At 43.6% G+C, this 16254-nt stretch overlaps 1 protein-coding gene across 1 annotated transcript; it reads left to right on the forward strand.

Moving 5' to 3' along the window:
* Window positions 1–2584: 2584 nt before the first annotated feature.
* On the forward strand, window positions 2585–16057 carry LOC142368779 (uncharacterized). The gene is made up of 34 exons (XM_075450956.1): window positions 2585–2735; window positions 2878–2952; window positions 3782–3844; window positions 3994–4056; window positions 4930–4965; window positions 5055–5108; window positions 5188–6315; window positions 6431–6520; window positions 6611–6694; window positions 6818–6880; window positions 7158–7217; window positions 7371–7406; window positions 7494–7553; window positions 7643–7693; window positions 7778–7840; window positions 8278–8337; window positions 8421–8528; window positions 8616–8654; window positions 8826–8885; window positions 9006–9071; window positions 9157–9210; window positions 9321–9380; window positions 10476–10535; window positions 10639–10737; window positions 10822–10872; window positions 10968–11069; window positions 11195–11350; window positions 11448–11492; window positions 11611–11685; window positions 12345–12413; window positions 12525–12564; window positions 12675–12732; window positions 13774–14119; window positions 14349–16057. The coding sequence occupies exons 1-34, from the start codon at window positions 2715–2717 to the stop codon at window positions 14751–14753; spliced, it is 3900 nt and encodes a 1299-aa protein (XP_075307071.1). The 5' UTR covers window positions 2585–2714; the 3' UTR covers window positions 14754–16057.
* Window positions 16058–16254: the final 197 nt, after the last annotated feature.

Consider the following 16254-nt stretch of genomic DNA (forward strand, 5'->3'; position numbering starts at 1 on the left):
CATCTCAGGCCAATCTTTTGCCGTATTTTCAGTGCTGGAACATGAACACCAGCTGTTTCTGAATCAGGAATCTGAGCCGCATTCGGAGAAAGTGCCTCTGGTCAGCGACACCTTTCTCTGGAGAAAACAACAAAACTATTACAATGCAATACGATAACTTATGCAACAACAAAACAAAAATGACCAAATGCAGCGTCATACCTGCCTGTTCTCAGTCTTCCTTCAGGTTGTCCTTCAGCTCCTGGGGATTCCGGCCTCCTCCTCTCAGCCTGCTGCTTCTTTACAGCCGCCTCGGCATTCTTACTTCAGTTCATCTGGACCCAAACACAGCGGCGGTGTCTTCTGAGCCAGGATGTAGAAGAGAAGGGGCGCGTTGTCCAAAGCCTGAAAACAGACACAGTGAAGAGAGAAACGCTGCAAGTTCACTCAAAACACAACGGAAGTTCGCCAGGCCACTAGGGGGTCTCGACCTTTGGGAAAGGGGATCGACTATGGAGTACCGAAGGAGAAGAAAGTATAAAGGTACGTTGTCCTTCATATCTTTTTTAAACACTTGACATAAAGACATGAAGGACAACGTACCTTTTGACTCTCTTTTCCTTCGGTACTATGGTCGATCACCCATAGTCTATCCCACATTGGTTGAGACCCCCTAGTGGCCTGGCGAACTTCCGTTGCGTTTTTCTCTCTTGCGTGTGTTTTGAAGTTTGCGTCGCGTGTGCACCACATTTTTCTCTTGCAGCGTTTTACTGTTGGATTTGTTTTGCCATTTGCAATGCGTTTGCACGTGTCGGCCACCGTAGTTGTGGTGGAGGAGAGAAACATCTAAAACATGCAGGGCAGTGGGTCCTGAGGACCACAATTGAGAAAGCTTCGCTTTTCAAATTTAACAGCGCTCCTGCTTACTTGAAATCAATTTCTGGTAGAAATCAACTTTTGGCACGACGCCGGTCATTTTTGTCAAATTGTCTGAATGCTGAATGTCGTTGGTGCTCAGATCCCCAAATTGCTGCTCCTTGGTTGGATGGTTGGTTGACGCGTGGGTGGGCACCGGGTTGATTGGCAAGTCAGTGAGCAACGTGCTGATTGGCTATTCACTCAGGCGTCAAAACAGTGTCAAAATTCATACTTGTAACTTGTGTAGTGGCTATTCGTCCTCTTGTGTCAATAATCAAAACTAAAAAAATGTCAAAATCCTAATAAACTAAATTAAATCAAACGGCCACTGAGGCACATAGAGAGTGAATTTACGCAGGTAAATTGAGTCCATTGTCCAGGCAAAAAAATTAGGTTTCTTTAGGTTTATTTCTCCAAACACAAGCAAACAAACAATGAACAATGGCCTTTGCCGCCTCTCTTACCCTGGTAAAAAACTATTAGCCCTCCCAGGTGCCCTGCTCACCTGTGACTGCCTGCTCATCTAAATAAACTCTCCCAGTGCACCCCAGCTTTCAAAATAACAGCATCATTAAATACCCAAATTAATTCAAACAATACTAAATATCATAAACAACCAAAAAAGGTGTATTCCCCAAACTAAACCCCCAAAAGATGACTAAATAATAAGTGAGCCAAATTTACAAAATAAGAAATAGATCCTACAACTTGAGTTTTGTAAACATGTAACTTCAGGGTCACCCTTGAAGGTGGGAAATTTGCGTGTACGTCGGATTTAGTTTTACACATGCACAAAATATTCCCACAGATACATATGTTTTACACATACACAAACTGTTTTTAGAACTCCAAAACTTTGTTACACATGTGAACATCATTGTACAAGTGCAAAATCTTTGATCCCATACACAAGTTAATTTGATTTTTTTATATATATTTTTTTTTTATTTTATTTTAATTAATTCATTTTTTTTAGTTCATTTGATTTAAACGTTTTGAAGCGCGAGGATATCGGCACACATCAGGGGGGAAAACACATCAAAACAACGAAGAAAGACATTTACATTTACATTGTTGTTTTTTTTAATGACACGAGTTCGTGTTCGGCGCATAATTGAAGGTAACTGCGCGTGAATTTATACCATATACCATTGTTCGTTGCACTTTCGTCAGTTTATTCGCTGAATCACTAAAACAACACGCGCATCCCCTCATCTGTCAGCGGCAGCGTCACGCGAACACGCCTGGACCACTCCGCCCGGTTCAGCTGGCGGAGGACGACCGGTCCGCCCGCATTGAGAAGAGGGCCGTCAGGAACTGGCAGCTCCGTCACTTTCTCTCAACCAGCGGAAATGGCCTTATTCTGTCTTCAGAATAAGAGTGCTAAACTCTCAACATGTAAACAAACAAGCACATATCGTATTTACGCCACACACAAAAAAATATAATCCCCGACATTCGGAAATCTGAACGTTACCCCCCTGTCCTGTTAACCGTAAGAAAGACAACAGGTAGGCGGAATTATGTTGTTGTTTAGCATTCGCAATATTACGCGATGGGCTACAACAAGGAGAGCGTAATGCTGAAAGTGGTCTTATTTTGAAAGTCTCGGTGCAGGAAGTTGGGGGATTAGCTCGGTAAACTTGACGCAGGTGCGTCAGCTGGGAGGTGATTATAAGTTGTGTCGATGCTCTGTTGTGTTCTAATGCGAGAAAAACTTTGACCGCCCGCCGGATAGAGCTCCTCTGTGGGGAAATATACTGCTGTCTGAGTGAGAAACAAAAAGCTGCCATCAAACCGACTGCGAGCTGCACGCCATGAGAGGAGAAACAACCGCCGTAAGTGTCGGAAACGCTGAATTCACAAATAAACATGAAGCGCTCATTTAGGCGTTTAGAGAAAGGAGTTTTTAGTGTGTCAGACGCACTTTTAGAGGCTATTGTAAGTGTTGTTTTTAATTTTTATATATTCGTTTCTTAGGAAAATGGCGTGGAAGGAGACGAGCACGGGAGAAATTCGGCACTTGCAGAAACTACAACTGGGGAAAAGCGACCTGTGAGTGAAACTGAAATTGGGTCTGTGGTACGAAAGGATGTGTAGTTTGGTTTCAGAGCTGGTTTAGGTTAAGGAGCGCTGATTGGTCTGCGAGTAATGGCCAAATTGCATCCTCTTCCATTGGCTAACTTAGGCAAGACGAGGCAATTTTATTTGTAGAGCACAATTCGTACACAAGACAATTCAAAGTGCTTTACAGCTACATAAAATCACAAGAAGGCAATAAAATATATTTTTTTAAAAACCCATAAAAAATAGTCATTCATCAAGTAATTAATTTAAAAGTGAAGAGTGCAGATAAAATACTTTCAGGTGCCATATGCACAGCTAAATAAATAAATAACATAAATCCCAGGGTGTACATTAGGGCTGTGAGACGGTGTATTATCATTGTTATTATTATTATTATTGATGTGCTGTTGGCACATTGTTGGCATCATTACTGGAGTTTGATGCCAAGCGTTTAGTCAAGTCGAACAAGCTGGCCAGCCAAACCGCAAATATGATGATGTCAGCATTTCTTAGGGCTGCTCTCCACTTTGAATTCATTTTTGCACTTTGTTCTCGTCAAAAAAATGACAAAACTTCCATCAGATCTGTCATCTGATCATTATCTAAATGTTACAAAATTTAGAATCTTGTGATCCGAAAGAAGGCAAACTTTGCGACCTAACGACACATTTCGGTTGGAGAGAGCAGCTGGATCGATTTGCTTCAGAGAAGGGAGGATCATCTCCGTATGACTTGGGCTTTACCAGCTTGCCCGTGGTTACGGTTTATTTGTTTTTAAAACGGGCAGTGAATCATTTTCTGTGTCCTGTCTCCACAGAGAATTGTGGCGCTGCAAAATATGCTGAAAAAGGTCTCCCAGAGCCCGAACCATAACTACCGTGTAAGTGGACACACGCAGACAGACAAACGATGGAACATTTCCAGTTTTCATCATCACAAATCTGTTTTTAGTTCCTCAAAGTTGTTTTCCAACCTCAGAATGAAAACAGGGGCTCTTGTTCTCCGTCTCTCTTTCTCCAACCTCCTCAGACTCTTGTTGCATCGTCTTCCGACTCCGGTGGATCTTTTTTGGACGAGTTGCCGAACAAACAGGTGCATGTTTGATATATTCAAGTGTCATTTTCATTTATCTATTTATTTATTTTATCTACGTGAAGTTTCTCTAGTTTAAAGGCAGTGGGGAGAAAATCGCTCCCCGTTTGTTGGGAAATCAACAACAACTTGTTTACATTCCTACCGAGCAACGCGTAGCTGATTCGGCACGCGTGAGCGGCACGATGCGTGACTTCCCACACTTCACTGACGCTGCTATCGTCTGTGACTTTTCGTGGGACTTTTTTTTTTTTTTTTTTTTTCCATCGTTCCCAACGCCACATTACAAAGTGCTGCGTCACTCTGAATATTCCTGCCAGTTCTAAGACTGAGCATCTTCTACCTGATTTGGCAGGTTCTCCCACACCTTTTTTTTTCCTGTTTTGCTCTCTGATCCACAACAAAACAAAGAAGAAAGTCTCTTAGCATGAGATTTAAACAATGTGTAGGCGTGTCTGCGTATGCACAGGCTGTCGGACTAGATTTTTCAGTTAATACCTCAGTTAATTCTTATTGGGATAAAGTGTGTGTGTGTTCTTGTGCTGATATTACCATTACTTAATCTTAAGTAATTCAAAGCAGCATTATCTCCCGTATTGGCTTCTAACTTAAAGATATTATCCACCGGTGGGCCACTTTTAGTCATCTGTGTGTTCTGCTCTTTTCTGGGTTAAATGATGTGTGACGAATAATAAAATAATTCTCTGAATCATATAAAAATCTGCACATACCACCTTTTATCCACCAGATTGTTTAAGAAAAATTCTTCCGAGTAAGTTCTATTCTCTGAAACCAAAACTTTTGCCTTTCTCGTGTTTTGACAAGTTATTCAGCGTGAAACGTTTATGCTGTGTCACCGTCTGATTCTTTCAGAACGGGGTGCAGAACCAGTTTAATCCAAGCCCTCAGGTATGTTTCTGCATGCTCGCTCGAGCACTGTTTGGAGAATTTCGTCATTCAGTTAACTCACGCCTCTTCCTCTTTTGTCTTGTCATCAGAATGGAGTGCCTGAAGACTTGGCCGGGACAAACCCTTTTCATACATATCGCTCGGTATGAACTTGATTTTTGTTTTACAAGATTACTTCTAACTGTTTTCATTAAACACATGCCTCATAATGCTGCGCTCCAGCACCAGGTATCGGGCAGTAAAGACCAAGTGATGGAGGACGTCAGGAGGAAGGCTTCAGAGGAAGCAAACCACGATCCCATCTTTGTGGCGCCGCCTGAATTTCAAAGCTCTCCTCTGGATCTCGAATCCGAAATGAAGACGTCGGAGAACGGGGCTACATTTTCAGAACCTTTTAACATCTCTCAGACCAACAAATGCAAGGAAGACCTCTTCCAAACATCAGTCGAGGGCCCGAGCACCCCTGCCAATGGGGATTTTCATAATATAACCCTGACAACACCGGACTACTTCAGCACGGGCCAAACTCAAACACGGAACCTCTCCAAACCTTGGCAGGGAAAAAGCTCTGACGCCCTAAAAGTGGAAGAGGATCTTTTCCACCCTGCCAGAGGGGGAGAGTCAGTCCACACCCAATGGGCTAAGGAGATGAACCTGTTTGATAAATCTTCCAGTAACTTTGTTGACCCCTTCAAATCTCCTTTAGACAATGATGATCTGTTTCAGTCTCCCCAAACTGTGGCGGCGGACCCATTTTACACGCCCACAACCACAGAGCTTCAGAATGGTCCAGCTCGAGGTGACAAACTCTTCCAGGTCGTGGAAAGCAAACAAGACACAGCCGCGAAAAACAAGGACCTGTTCGGCATGTCTTCTATGGACAATTTGGACATATTTTCCTCTTTCTCTAGTAATCCAGTCGATTTATTCCAAAGCCCACTTCCAAGGAATTTATTCCAAGATGTCTCCAGTTTGGATGATCCATTTAGTCCGACTCCTTCCAAGCCACACGACCCCCTTTTCCGGGATGTTCCAGATGGAACCCCAGACCTCTTTCGACCACAGCCTTCAGAAACCAAACAGAGGAGCGATACGTTTGAGGTGAGCACATTCTCCACACCTTCACTCGACAGTCCGTCACGGATGAAGCCGGTCGTTCCGGCATCAACAGATCTGCCCAAGAAATCCAAATCCCCTCCTGCCGTCCCACCAAAGCCCTCCTACAGCCCGCAAGGGATCGTCTTGACGACCCCTCAGGGAAGCAAGCGTGACATCCTTCAGCCGACTCCCTTCATTCAGGCCAGCGGTCTGTCCGCATCACCCAGCCAGTCTCCAGCTGACATGGATCACGTATGTAGCCGGTCGCACATGATAAAAGAACAACCGTAACAATCCCTCTGCACTGTAGGAGGCATCATGCCAACAGAATCTGACTCTGATCCATACGTCGTGCTCAAATTTGCAGGTGCAGATATTCAGACGTCCTCCACGACCGCTTCCTCGAACTCGAACTCGACCACGACGGCCAGAAAAGCCACCACAGCCGGTGACCTCTGTAAGCCAACAAGATGATTTAATTTTTAACTTGTTTTTTTTTTTTCTTCTCTTAACTCTAACCTTTTTGTGCCCTCTGGACTGCGATTAGGCCGAAACTCAGCCAGACGTGCCAAAAACTCCCCCCAAACCATCCTTTAAAGGACTTCCAAAACCGGTTAAACCCAAAACTCCGGTAAGCAAGAGGATGTTCATGTTTCTGTAACTAATCTAATGAGGAGCAGTTTGAATGTTCGTGTCTGGGAACCTACACAGTGGATGTAAAATAATCGGTTATCCGTTTCTTCCACTTTTTCAGGAAAATAAACCGGAGCAGCCCGACGACTCGAACGTCTTTGAGGACATCCTGCTGATTGGGCAGGTGGGTTACCTTAACGGAAGTTTTTCCAGGGACAAATTGACAATTCCAAGTAAAAGATGGCTTCACTGTTTGTTTGTTTTTTATTTTGTTTGTTTATTTAACACTAGTAGAATACATGTTGGGTAGAATTAAATCAGATTTTGTCCTGATGGTGGCATCAAAGGTACATTAAAAAAAAAAAAAGCCCTGTTGTGGCAAAACGTGCCCCACAATGGGTTGTTTTTCGATTTCCGAGGGAAAACGGCAGAGTGTCAGGATTTGCTCTCTGAATAAACAGGAACGCTGTGTGGACGACTGGCCCGAGGACAGTCCTGAGAATCAGCCCGACTTCAAACCGGTGAGAGAAACATTTGAGCTTTACTGTATCGCACTCACTCCTAAAAGGCCGGCGCACAACCTCGCGCTCTAGTCCGTCCCCTGCGCGTCCTCATTGTTCTTTCAGAGGCATTTCAATCAGTCGGTCACGTTTTGTCTTTCTCTTTTGTCCAAGTCTGGGAAATTTAAACTACGAAGAGAGTCGCTCAAGGTCAGAGACGGTTCATTCTCTCCCAGCTTTGCGTTGTTCGTTTGTATGTTGCAGAAAGAAGCTGAAAATCCAATGTTTTTCTTTCAGGCACAGATGGATGCCGATGGAAGTAGTGAGGATCACGATGGCTCTGGGAGTCACGGAAAGGTATTCTTTTTTTTTTTTTTTTAATCCCTTCACTGTTTCTTGCCCCGCGTTAGCTGTGGCCTCACCTCCTCTGCAAACATTTGTTACAGAAAAAGGAGAAGAAATTCAGAATGTCCCTGCTCTCCAGAAGGAGCTCAAAGGTAAATAAAAAAGACTGCCTCCGAAGATGTTTTTTTCTTTGGTTTTGTTTCGACATCGTGATGCTAATGGCTTTGGCTCTTTAGGACAAGTTTCCCGATGACCTGGTGGATGGAAAGAGTAACACTCTCCCGCGTAAATCATCAAAGGTAACGGTCCGCATGTCGAGACAAATTGTGTGAGCTTGTTTTATTAAGCTCAGACTTAACGTGGCCCCTCACGTACCGTACGTTTGGGATGGTGTGAGAAGCTTTCAAAAGCTGAATGGTTCAAGCCTCGCCTCCATCAGCTTGCCTTCAGAGTCACTGTTAGGAATCTATGTGTCAGCATCTCGTATTGAAACAGGCGCAGCGGAGCGGAACACCTGCGACGCACCCACCAAGCGACAAAGGTTTCCTGTCGCTTGAGCTGGAAAAGTGATTAAACTGTTGTAAGATTACCAGTTTTGATTTGCAACAAAGATGCAGACCTCAGGGTTCAGTCAGCTGAGCTCCTGAATGAGACGGACACTAAATCGCTCTAAAATGCATCGAGACGAGAGCAACTGCTGCGTTGCTGTTGGTTTCAGAATGCCTCTGTTTTTCAGGAGTATTTTTCATCTGCCGGAGAGAATGAAGATGAAGAGCAATATGGGATGGACTACAAAGTATGTGTTTTTTTTTTTTTCTGTATTCGAGAGCGTGACTGTTGGATATGTTTGACAACATCTTCCGTTTTCTTTGTCGCCAGAAAAAACCTCTGAAGACTAAAGTCAACCAGCTGTTTCGAAGGGCATCCACCAGCTTGCCCGTCTTTGAGGGAAAGTACAGGGATGGACATTTAGCTCAAGAGTCCAAGGTAAGTAGCGGGAATAGATGTGCGTCTTAAACGCGTCTGAAAAAACGTCGATTCTTTTCCGCATCACCGATCCCTTCTCTGTAACAGGGAGGTGGGATAAAGGACAGTGTTCGTCGAAAGTCGGAGGTAAAGCACCCGCCGTCTTTACACAGTGTTTAAAGACAGAAAACCAGAGGGAACAACAACAAAATATGCTCTTATTCTTTGGACTTACAGAGTCTCCGAAAAAGACGCGTTTAGTCCTTCATACATAGTTTGAAAATAACTTTTTTCTAATTCGGCGTGTCTGTGTTTCAGGGAGCAAAGTTGGATGACAGCACGGGTGAAGAGGAGGAAGGGGACGCCCATCACGACGAGGTTGCCACTTTATTTTCACCTTAAGCCATCACAGAGCCCGTTTAAAGACGTTTCCGATTGTGTAAAAGCAGCCCGGCGGCTATTCTGCCATGCGTTTTAAACCAAATTCTCTCATTTTAGAAGAGAAAAAAGAAGATGAAGATCAAGTTTGTGCCACAAAGGGGATTTACCATCTCTATGGGAAAGGTATTGCACACCATGTGTAGCGGTAAGAAAACCATTTCACTGCTTTCTCGTGTGTAATACGCTCCGACGTCCGTTTTCTCTCCAGTCCAGCGAAGAACCAAAGGGAGCTCACGGATACACGCCTCGCAAAGGCTCAAAGGTATGTCCGTAAATTGTGAATGAAGTGTGCCGACAACACCGTGTGTCCTTTGTGGTATGAGGATGTTTAAGCAATGTTACATGCTTGGAATATTTTTACCCCCCCCACAGGACAAATCATATGATGAAGTTCTTGAGTCACACGGCTACACACCTCGTGAGAAGTTCCAGGTAACGATATGCTGCGGTTCACATAAAGACAACAAACTAGAATCAGAGCACGGTCGCTGTATAATGAGAGGGTGATTTTAAAAAAACAACAACAAAAAAAACAGTCTCATAATCAATGCATACTGATCTATTCTTCAGACAACCAGTTAGGGTTTGTTATTCATAAAGCCTGCCGGTGTAGGCCACAGTGATTGGTGTGAACATGAAACATTAACCGAGTCATTCACACACGTTTCCTAATGTCCCAGCAAGCCAGACTGCGGGACATGCATCTAATGAGCTTGGAACGTGATTTTAGATGTTTGGAGACTAATCTTAATTTGGTTTTCTGAGTTGATGCGCTGAAGATATGACATTTGTATTCACTACGGTGTGTAATATGTGTTTAGTTTTAGTTTTCGACACGCGTCGAAGTTGGAATTCTCCTGCTCCCACTTTATCATGCCGTCGTAGTCTAAGCTGAAATAAACATCATCAAGGCGAGGCTCCTGCTGCCGCGGCTCAACCGGATTTGCTTCTTGGATTGAATTTCACAAGTTCCATTCATCTTATTTGGCTTCTGTTCACACTGTTCAGATCTGGTTAAATTTTTACATAATGGCCCCGGCATTGTTTTTGTGTCATGTTGCTCCATGCCACATTCCTGTTGGTTAGTTAGGACACACAGATCATAGTGGCAGATAGTCAGACTGCTGCAATATTAACCTAAATCTCTTTGTCCCAGGCTGCCTGAATCAAAGGTATCCCTGTTGGTCATTTTAATGAAAAAGAACCCAAATGTGACTGTAGAGAGGCAGCAGAGATCTCTACAGTCTCTTTAACTCTTTGTTCACATGTCGGCTCGAATAAAGAACTGAAGTCGAACAATGTTGATGGGTGAACACCATAAGGGGAGGTGGGAAAATGAAGATGTAGCACATCTGAAGTCTTAAAAAAAAAGACCAACTGTGTGTGGTTTTAGGGAAAAAAGGCACTGCGCCCAAACACCCCCGCGCTCATTTTAACTATGAGGCAACAACAGACATTGATCCATTCAACTGTAAGTTCTGAGTCTATTTCTGTTTTTTTTTTATTTTTATTTATTTTTTTTTTTAGGATGATGATTTTGAGGATATAGAGAAGATAAAAGGCCAGAGTCTTCAGTCGGCAAACATGGTAACATATTTCTATTTGACAACAGGAAATTGTACAGTTCAAAGTATATCCCGGTGATACTGATTCATCAACACGAATCATAGTTTTTCAATGTGTTGCTCAGGCTGCTTTTGCGGATGACGAGCACTTCCAGAAAGCCCACCGTTACTCTCCGAGACTACATGGAGATGAAGATGCTTTCGGAATCCAGGACCACAAGCCCGTAACTTTCTGTTCTTTTTTTTTTTTTTTTTTAACTTTTCAATAGACATTTACTGCTTACTGACCTTTTTTCCTTCATCGACAGAAAAAAACACCAAAAAGCAAACTGCTACACGCAGGCCGCCGACGATCAAAGGTGACTGTGCAGCGCTATAAGAGATCTCGTTCCAAGGTCGATTAATATGAGCGGATTAAGTTCATTTATGGTTGTCGTTAATGTGTCATATTCAGGAAAGCATGCTGGATAGCACCATTGCACACAAAAAGAAGGGCAGCTTCTCAGCAGAGGAGTTGGACGACCAAGAACTAGATGGGATGGAGGACTGCAAACCGGTAAGATATTGGTTAACTGTAGCAACCCAAGCAGTTAAGCTACTAGCACACAGGGTCTCCTTTCGAGGCTTCTTACTCTCCTGCCTTGTACATATGCTGCAGCGTTTATTGTTTTTCTCCGTCAGAAAAATTTCAAACACAAGCCTCCAGTTCCTGTTCCCCGCAAACCAACAGCAGCCAGTGGACACAGTGAACCTCACGGGTTTGCTGAGGACGAGGATTTTGCAGGTCCTGGAGAGGTGTACGATGAAGACCCAGATGAAGTGGACACCTACAAAGAGGTATCTGTTGCATTCTCATTCACGGTTACTCTTTTTTTCTTTTCTTTTTTTTGTGTACAACCCTAAAAAGATTTATTTATTTTTTTTTTTACAACAGAAGAAGCCATTAAAAATGAAAGTCCTCAAAAAACTTAAACACAAGGTGAGTCCGGCCACTCAACTTTGCTCTGACCTCAGAGGGATCTTTGTTTGAGGGATCGCCTGCTTTCAGGTCTTTAGATGGAAGAGAACGATTTGCCCACTTTTCACTTTCTCTCCAGAGCAAAAGCTCACAGGTGGAGGTTGAGGATCCACGTGGAGCTGCTTCTGGTGACTACCTGTCAGAGGCCGCCCAGGTGAGTTTGCAGCTTAACTCGCTCAAAATGTCAAGTCTTTAATTCTTAGTTGTCCTGATGGTTTTAAATGTCTTAAACAGGCCAGCATACAGCAACTGACCCAGTTTCAGCATTTAGCTGAGCTCCGGCTTGAACCATCACGTGACTGCCCTCTGTTCACTAACACACAGTTCATTGTTTCCACGACCACTGATGGAAGATAACAACATATTTTTAGTCTGAAATTTTCCACTGACCAACTCCTGTGGAGGATCTCCGCTTTGATCGGACGTATAGAATAATAATCTGCCGATAGCTCTGATATTCTAGATATTCCTTCCGTACGCTGATCATGACGCTACACTTTAGCCGCAGTGTGACCGAACCTGCCAGCGACCATTAAACAGAACTAAATAGATGAAAGTCGTTCTCATGGAAACCAGACCCTCCAGCATGGATTGTGTTGTTGTCGTCTGAAGACGAAAAAGCGTCTTTTGTTGACTTTGGTTTTTTCCATGTTTGTGTGCGGGACGCATTCCTTTAGACGAGCGATCAGACTGGTTTAGCTGCATAGCGTCCCAGCTGACACACCGACCGTCGCCCAAAACAAGATTTCATGTACACACGGTTCGCTCGAGCAGGATTTCTGATGACTAATGTCATCCCTCCCCTCCCCTCAGGCTGAGTGGCGGGCCGCTCAGAAGGACGAGCATGCTACAGCGGGCCTGGAGGACGAGGATGAGGAAGGGGTCAGTCTCTTTCATCACTGGTTTTGCTGCATAATCGGGCTTCTTTGCAGAATACATTTGCTATTTACTGAGGACTGACACATTATGCTTTCTTTTTTCCTCCACCCACAGGACACTGACAGTTTAATGGAGTGGTGGTACACAGTGGAAAGTGAGGGATTTTTAAAAAAAAAAAAAAAAAAAAAAAAGAGTCCAAAATGAAAAACAATGCCGCGTGTTTGCTGAATTTCATCATGACCCGGTACTGCCTTGTAATTTCAGAATGGGACGAGGTGCCATCGGACGAAGAAGACGCGGTCGTCAAAGAGGATGAGTCAAAGTACGTCTGTTTATCTTCGGCTGTACCAGAAAGTTTTTGTCCCGAGTCAGACCGCCGAACATCATCGGGGGGGGGAAAGTGGGCAACACGTCGAGCAGATTAAGTTACAGTTGTGGTTAATCTATTATTGGATCCGTTCAATCGAATGAAATCGTCCTAAATCATCTCTGGAGAGAGCTTGTATTGTTACAGTACAAATTGTTGAGGGAAAATAGAAAAATGGGAGTAAAACTCCACTTAGCTCCACATTCTCCTCCTGCGCTACACCCTTCAGATCTCGTCTGGATTAGGGGTCATTAGTTCAGCTTTGTAGAGCTCAGTCAGCTGCTCGCACATGTAAACAAGTCTCCCGTTGGCATGGTTACTCATCATGAGCATGAAAAGGAGAAATCCTTCCAACAGGAAATTAACCAGTTTTATGAAATAAATGTCTTTTCAACCCTAAACTTAGTTGTAGTGGTACAGAGACGCCTCAGATGTTTTTTAATGTGCTTGTTTGAGGCTGACTCCAGAAATAAAGGCGGGACGGGCACAACAAAAGACTGAAAAGTTGTGTAATGCTAAAACAAACGCACAACTAATGAGCTTAATAAGTTGCTTCTAATTAACCCTCAGATACTAGAAAAAACTGCTTGACACACAACTGCGTTTACAAGGAGCAAAACGGAGAAGCGGCGACTTTAGGAGGACATATGAAAGAGAAGATATGGGAGCATTCACCAGTCTGGTCTGATACATATTTAAATACAATAGTTCATCATTTTAAAAAGAGGTTTCTCAAATTAAGACTGCAAAGCATTGAGTAATACATGTGGGATTATTTAGGGAATCCAGAGAATTCTCGGATCACAAGGGAAGCATTAGAGCAGCATCGACTGGTTAAAGTCTGAGTCACTGTAGAGATGATTCTGCATGGGCTCAGAAATGCTTCTGAAAACCATTTTCACTGAACATAGTAGTTGTTGCAACCACAAATTAAACTGTTTTTGGAGAGGGTTGTACTGTGGTAGTAGTGTTTCACACCGTTGCTTGGTCTCCCAGGTCGTTCACCATCTTGGCGGACAAGGTTCATCGCGGCCTCCGCCTCTTCAACAAGGTCTTTATGGAGCGAGCCGAGGTCCTCTGGCAGTCCATCATCAAGCTCCACGCCATCGCAGACGACATCAGCGAATTCCACCAAAAAGCCAAGATCGCTGGCATCACCGGCGGCACCACCACGGCGGTGGGCGGGGTGACGGCCATCGCTGGCTTAGCTCTGGCACCTTTCACCTTCGGTGCCTCTCTGGTAATAACAGCCGTGGGAGTGGGTGTGGCAACAGCTGGTGGAATCACCTCGGCCTCGGCAGCCATCTCGGATAACGTCAACAACATGCAAGACCGCAAGAAAGTAAGAGGACTTTTACTCCAACCAGTAAACATGCCAGTTATCTGTTATCTTCTGTTTGTCAGCACACTGATATTTATCAGAGGGAATGAATCCGAGTTTGGAGGGCAGTGCAAGATTCTTTTGCTTTGAAACTGTACACACACGGGCTGCCAGATCTCATTCTTTAACTTACCTTTGACTTTTTTCCATGTGTTCCCACTTCTGTGCTCTACCTCTGCCCCCTCATTAGGTGGAGGCTGTACTGAAGGAGTACGAGGGCCACCTGCTGGACATCGGGAAGATCCTCCACTTCGCCAATCAGGGCCTGTTCAAGCTGCGCGGCCATCCTTTCCTCAGGTCCGGCACCCAGCATTACTCTGAGGACTGGGAGGTCCGCATGGCCGTGCAGATGATCGGCTTGGTGGACTCGCCCGTGATGCGAGCGACTGAGCTCACCGACACAGCCGTGAGCTCGCTGCAAGGACTCTTCAAAGGCATGGACAAGTACTTCAGGAAGGACACCAGAGAGCTGAAGAAAGGCTGCAAGAAAGAGATGGTGGCTAAAATTCGAGAGGTGGCGAATGTGCTCAACGACAGCATCGTGGAAGTCAACACTATCAGGGAGGATCTGCAGGACGCTACAGGAAGCATGTGAGCAATACCCCCACGATGGGTCTTTGACCAGTTATTTATTAAAGCCCAACAGCCCCCTCTCCTGGCGCAATGGTGGAACTGTAGGTCAGGCAGCTGTATTATAGGACTGGTGTGCATCAGTTAAATGTGGCAGTCCTGCAAAAATATTGAAACTCTGTGAATCTAATTAAGGTCATTGTTTTGTTGTGATGGTGCCAAAAGTGATGTCTTTCTTTTTTGTTTTCCTGAAAACAACTGATTCAGCAGATTATTTTTGTATTTAGATTGTAAGATGCTGGCCCAGGCTCCCTTTTTCATGCACATTGTTTTTGGGGTTAAAAAGTTTTAGTTATTTTTTTCTTTTTCTGTCAGAGGGATTCATTCGAACACTGATTTCAGCTGAATTAGTTTATTCACCCTACCTGGGCGTCATATAATGTAAATGCAAAAAATGGTGAAGTCATGACACTAATTTCATGAGTGACACAGTTCCAACAATAAAAAAGGAATGTTCAAAATGAATCGCAGGAGTTTTTAAAGGCCAGGTTTATGAAGTCAGAGCTGCCTATGCGTCACTATAATCGAACGAGTGTTAGAAGCTGAGCATTAGCAATGAAGCTCCAAGAAGAAGTCGTGCACTTTGTCAGATATGAGAGTGTTTAAGGAGACCAAAGTTACGTCAGACGGGTTAATTGGAGACAGGACTTTGTAGTGTAAATAGTCAAAACACTTTTATTTAGGTGTGGAAATGTGACTCCTCATTCACAATTAGGTGTTCTTTATGTGTAAATTTAATATTTAATTTTTTTTTTTTTCTTTGAATACCACTTCAGTGCATCGTTTCAAAACACAAGTTGAATGACGTTGATTCAACCCGATGGTTGCGTGAGTGAAAACTTCCACCAAATTTGCAGTGCATATTTTGTTTTGCTGGAAGCTAGCTGGCAAATTCTGCAAAGCCACGTGTGTCACTGTGGGGAATTTATGACATAATAACAATGGCCATAACTTCATTGTTTGGTTTGTGCTTATGTTGGACTCGTGCTGAATTAATTTCTTCTCCACTTGTTTTCCATATAAAAGCTGATTATCTCACATGAGCTCTCTGTAAATGTGCCTGTGTAGTTTTATGAAGCGAACCTTTTAATTTGTGTGTGCCTCTGTAATATTCTGAAGTTAAATCCAAATCTCCATGAGCTTCTTGTTTTATTTCACACTGAATGTAAAGTATCAGATTACATGTTCTATTTTTCGTAGGATCTTTATTATCTCATTGTGATGCTGAACCTGTGAATAAAGACTGTAAATGTTTCCCATTCTGCCTCAGACCTGCCTCTCAAATTCATTCAGTGTTATTCAAATTGATCAAATATGCATAAAGGTAGTTTTAAAGATTATTCACAAAGGCTGATACGTTTAATTAATATCAAAGTCAAATAACATGACATAACTTCTAGAATAATTAAGCTTTGAGTTCCATCTGTCTGCATTCTTTCACCCAAATTTCTATATTTTTTTCCAAA

The sequence above is a fragment of the Odontesthes bonariensis genome, chromosome 19, assembly GCF_027942865.1.
Source record: "Odontesthes bonariensis isolate fOdoBon6 chromosome 19, fOdoBon6.hap1, whole genome shotgun sequence".
NCBI classification, from domain to species: domain Eukaryota; kingdom Metazoa; phylum Chordata; class Actinopteri; order Atheriniformes; family Atherinopsidae; genus Odontesthes; species Odontesthes bonariensis.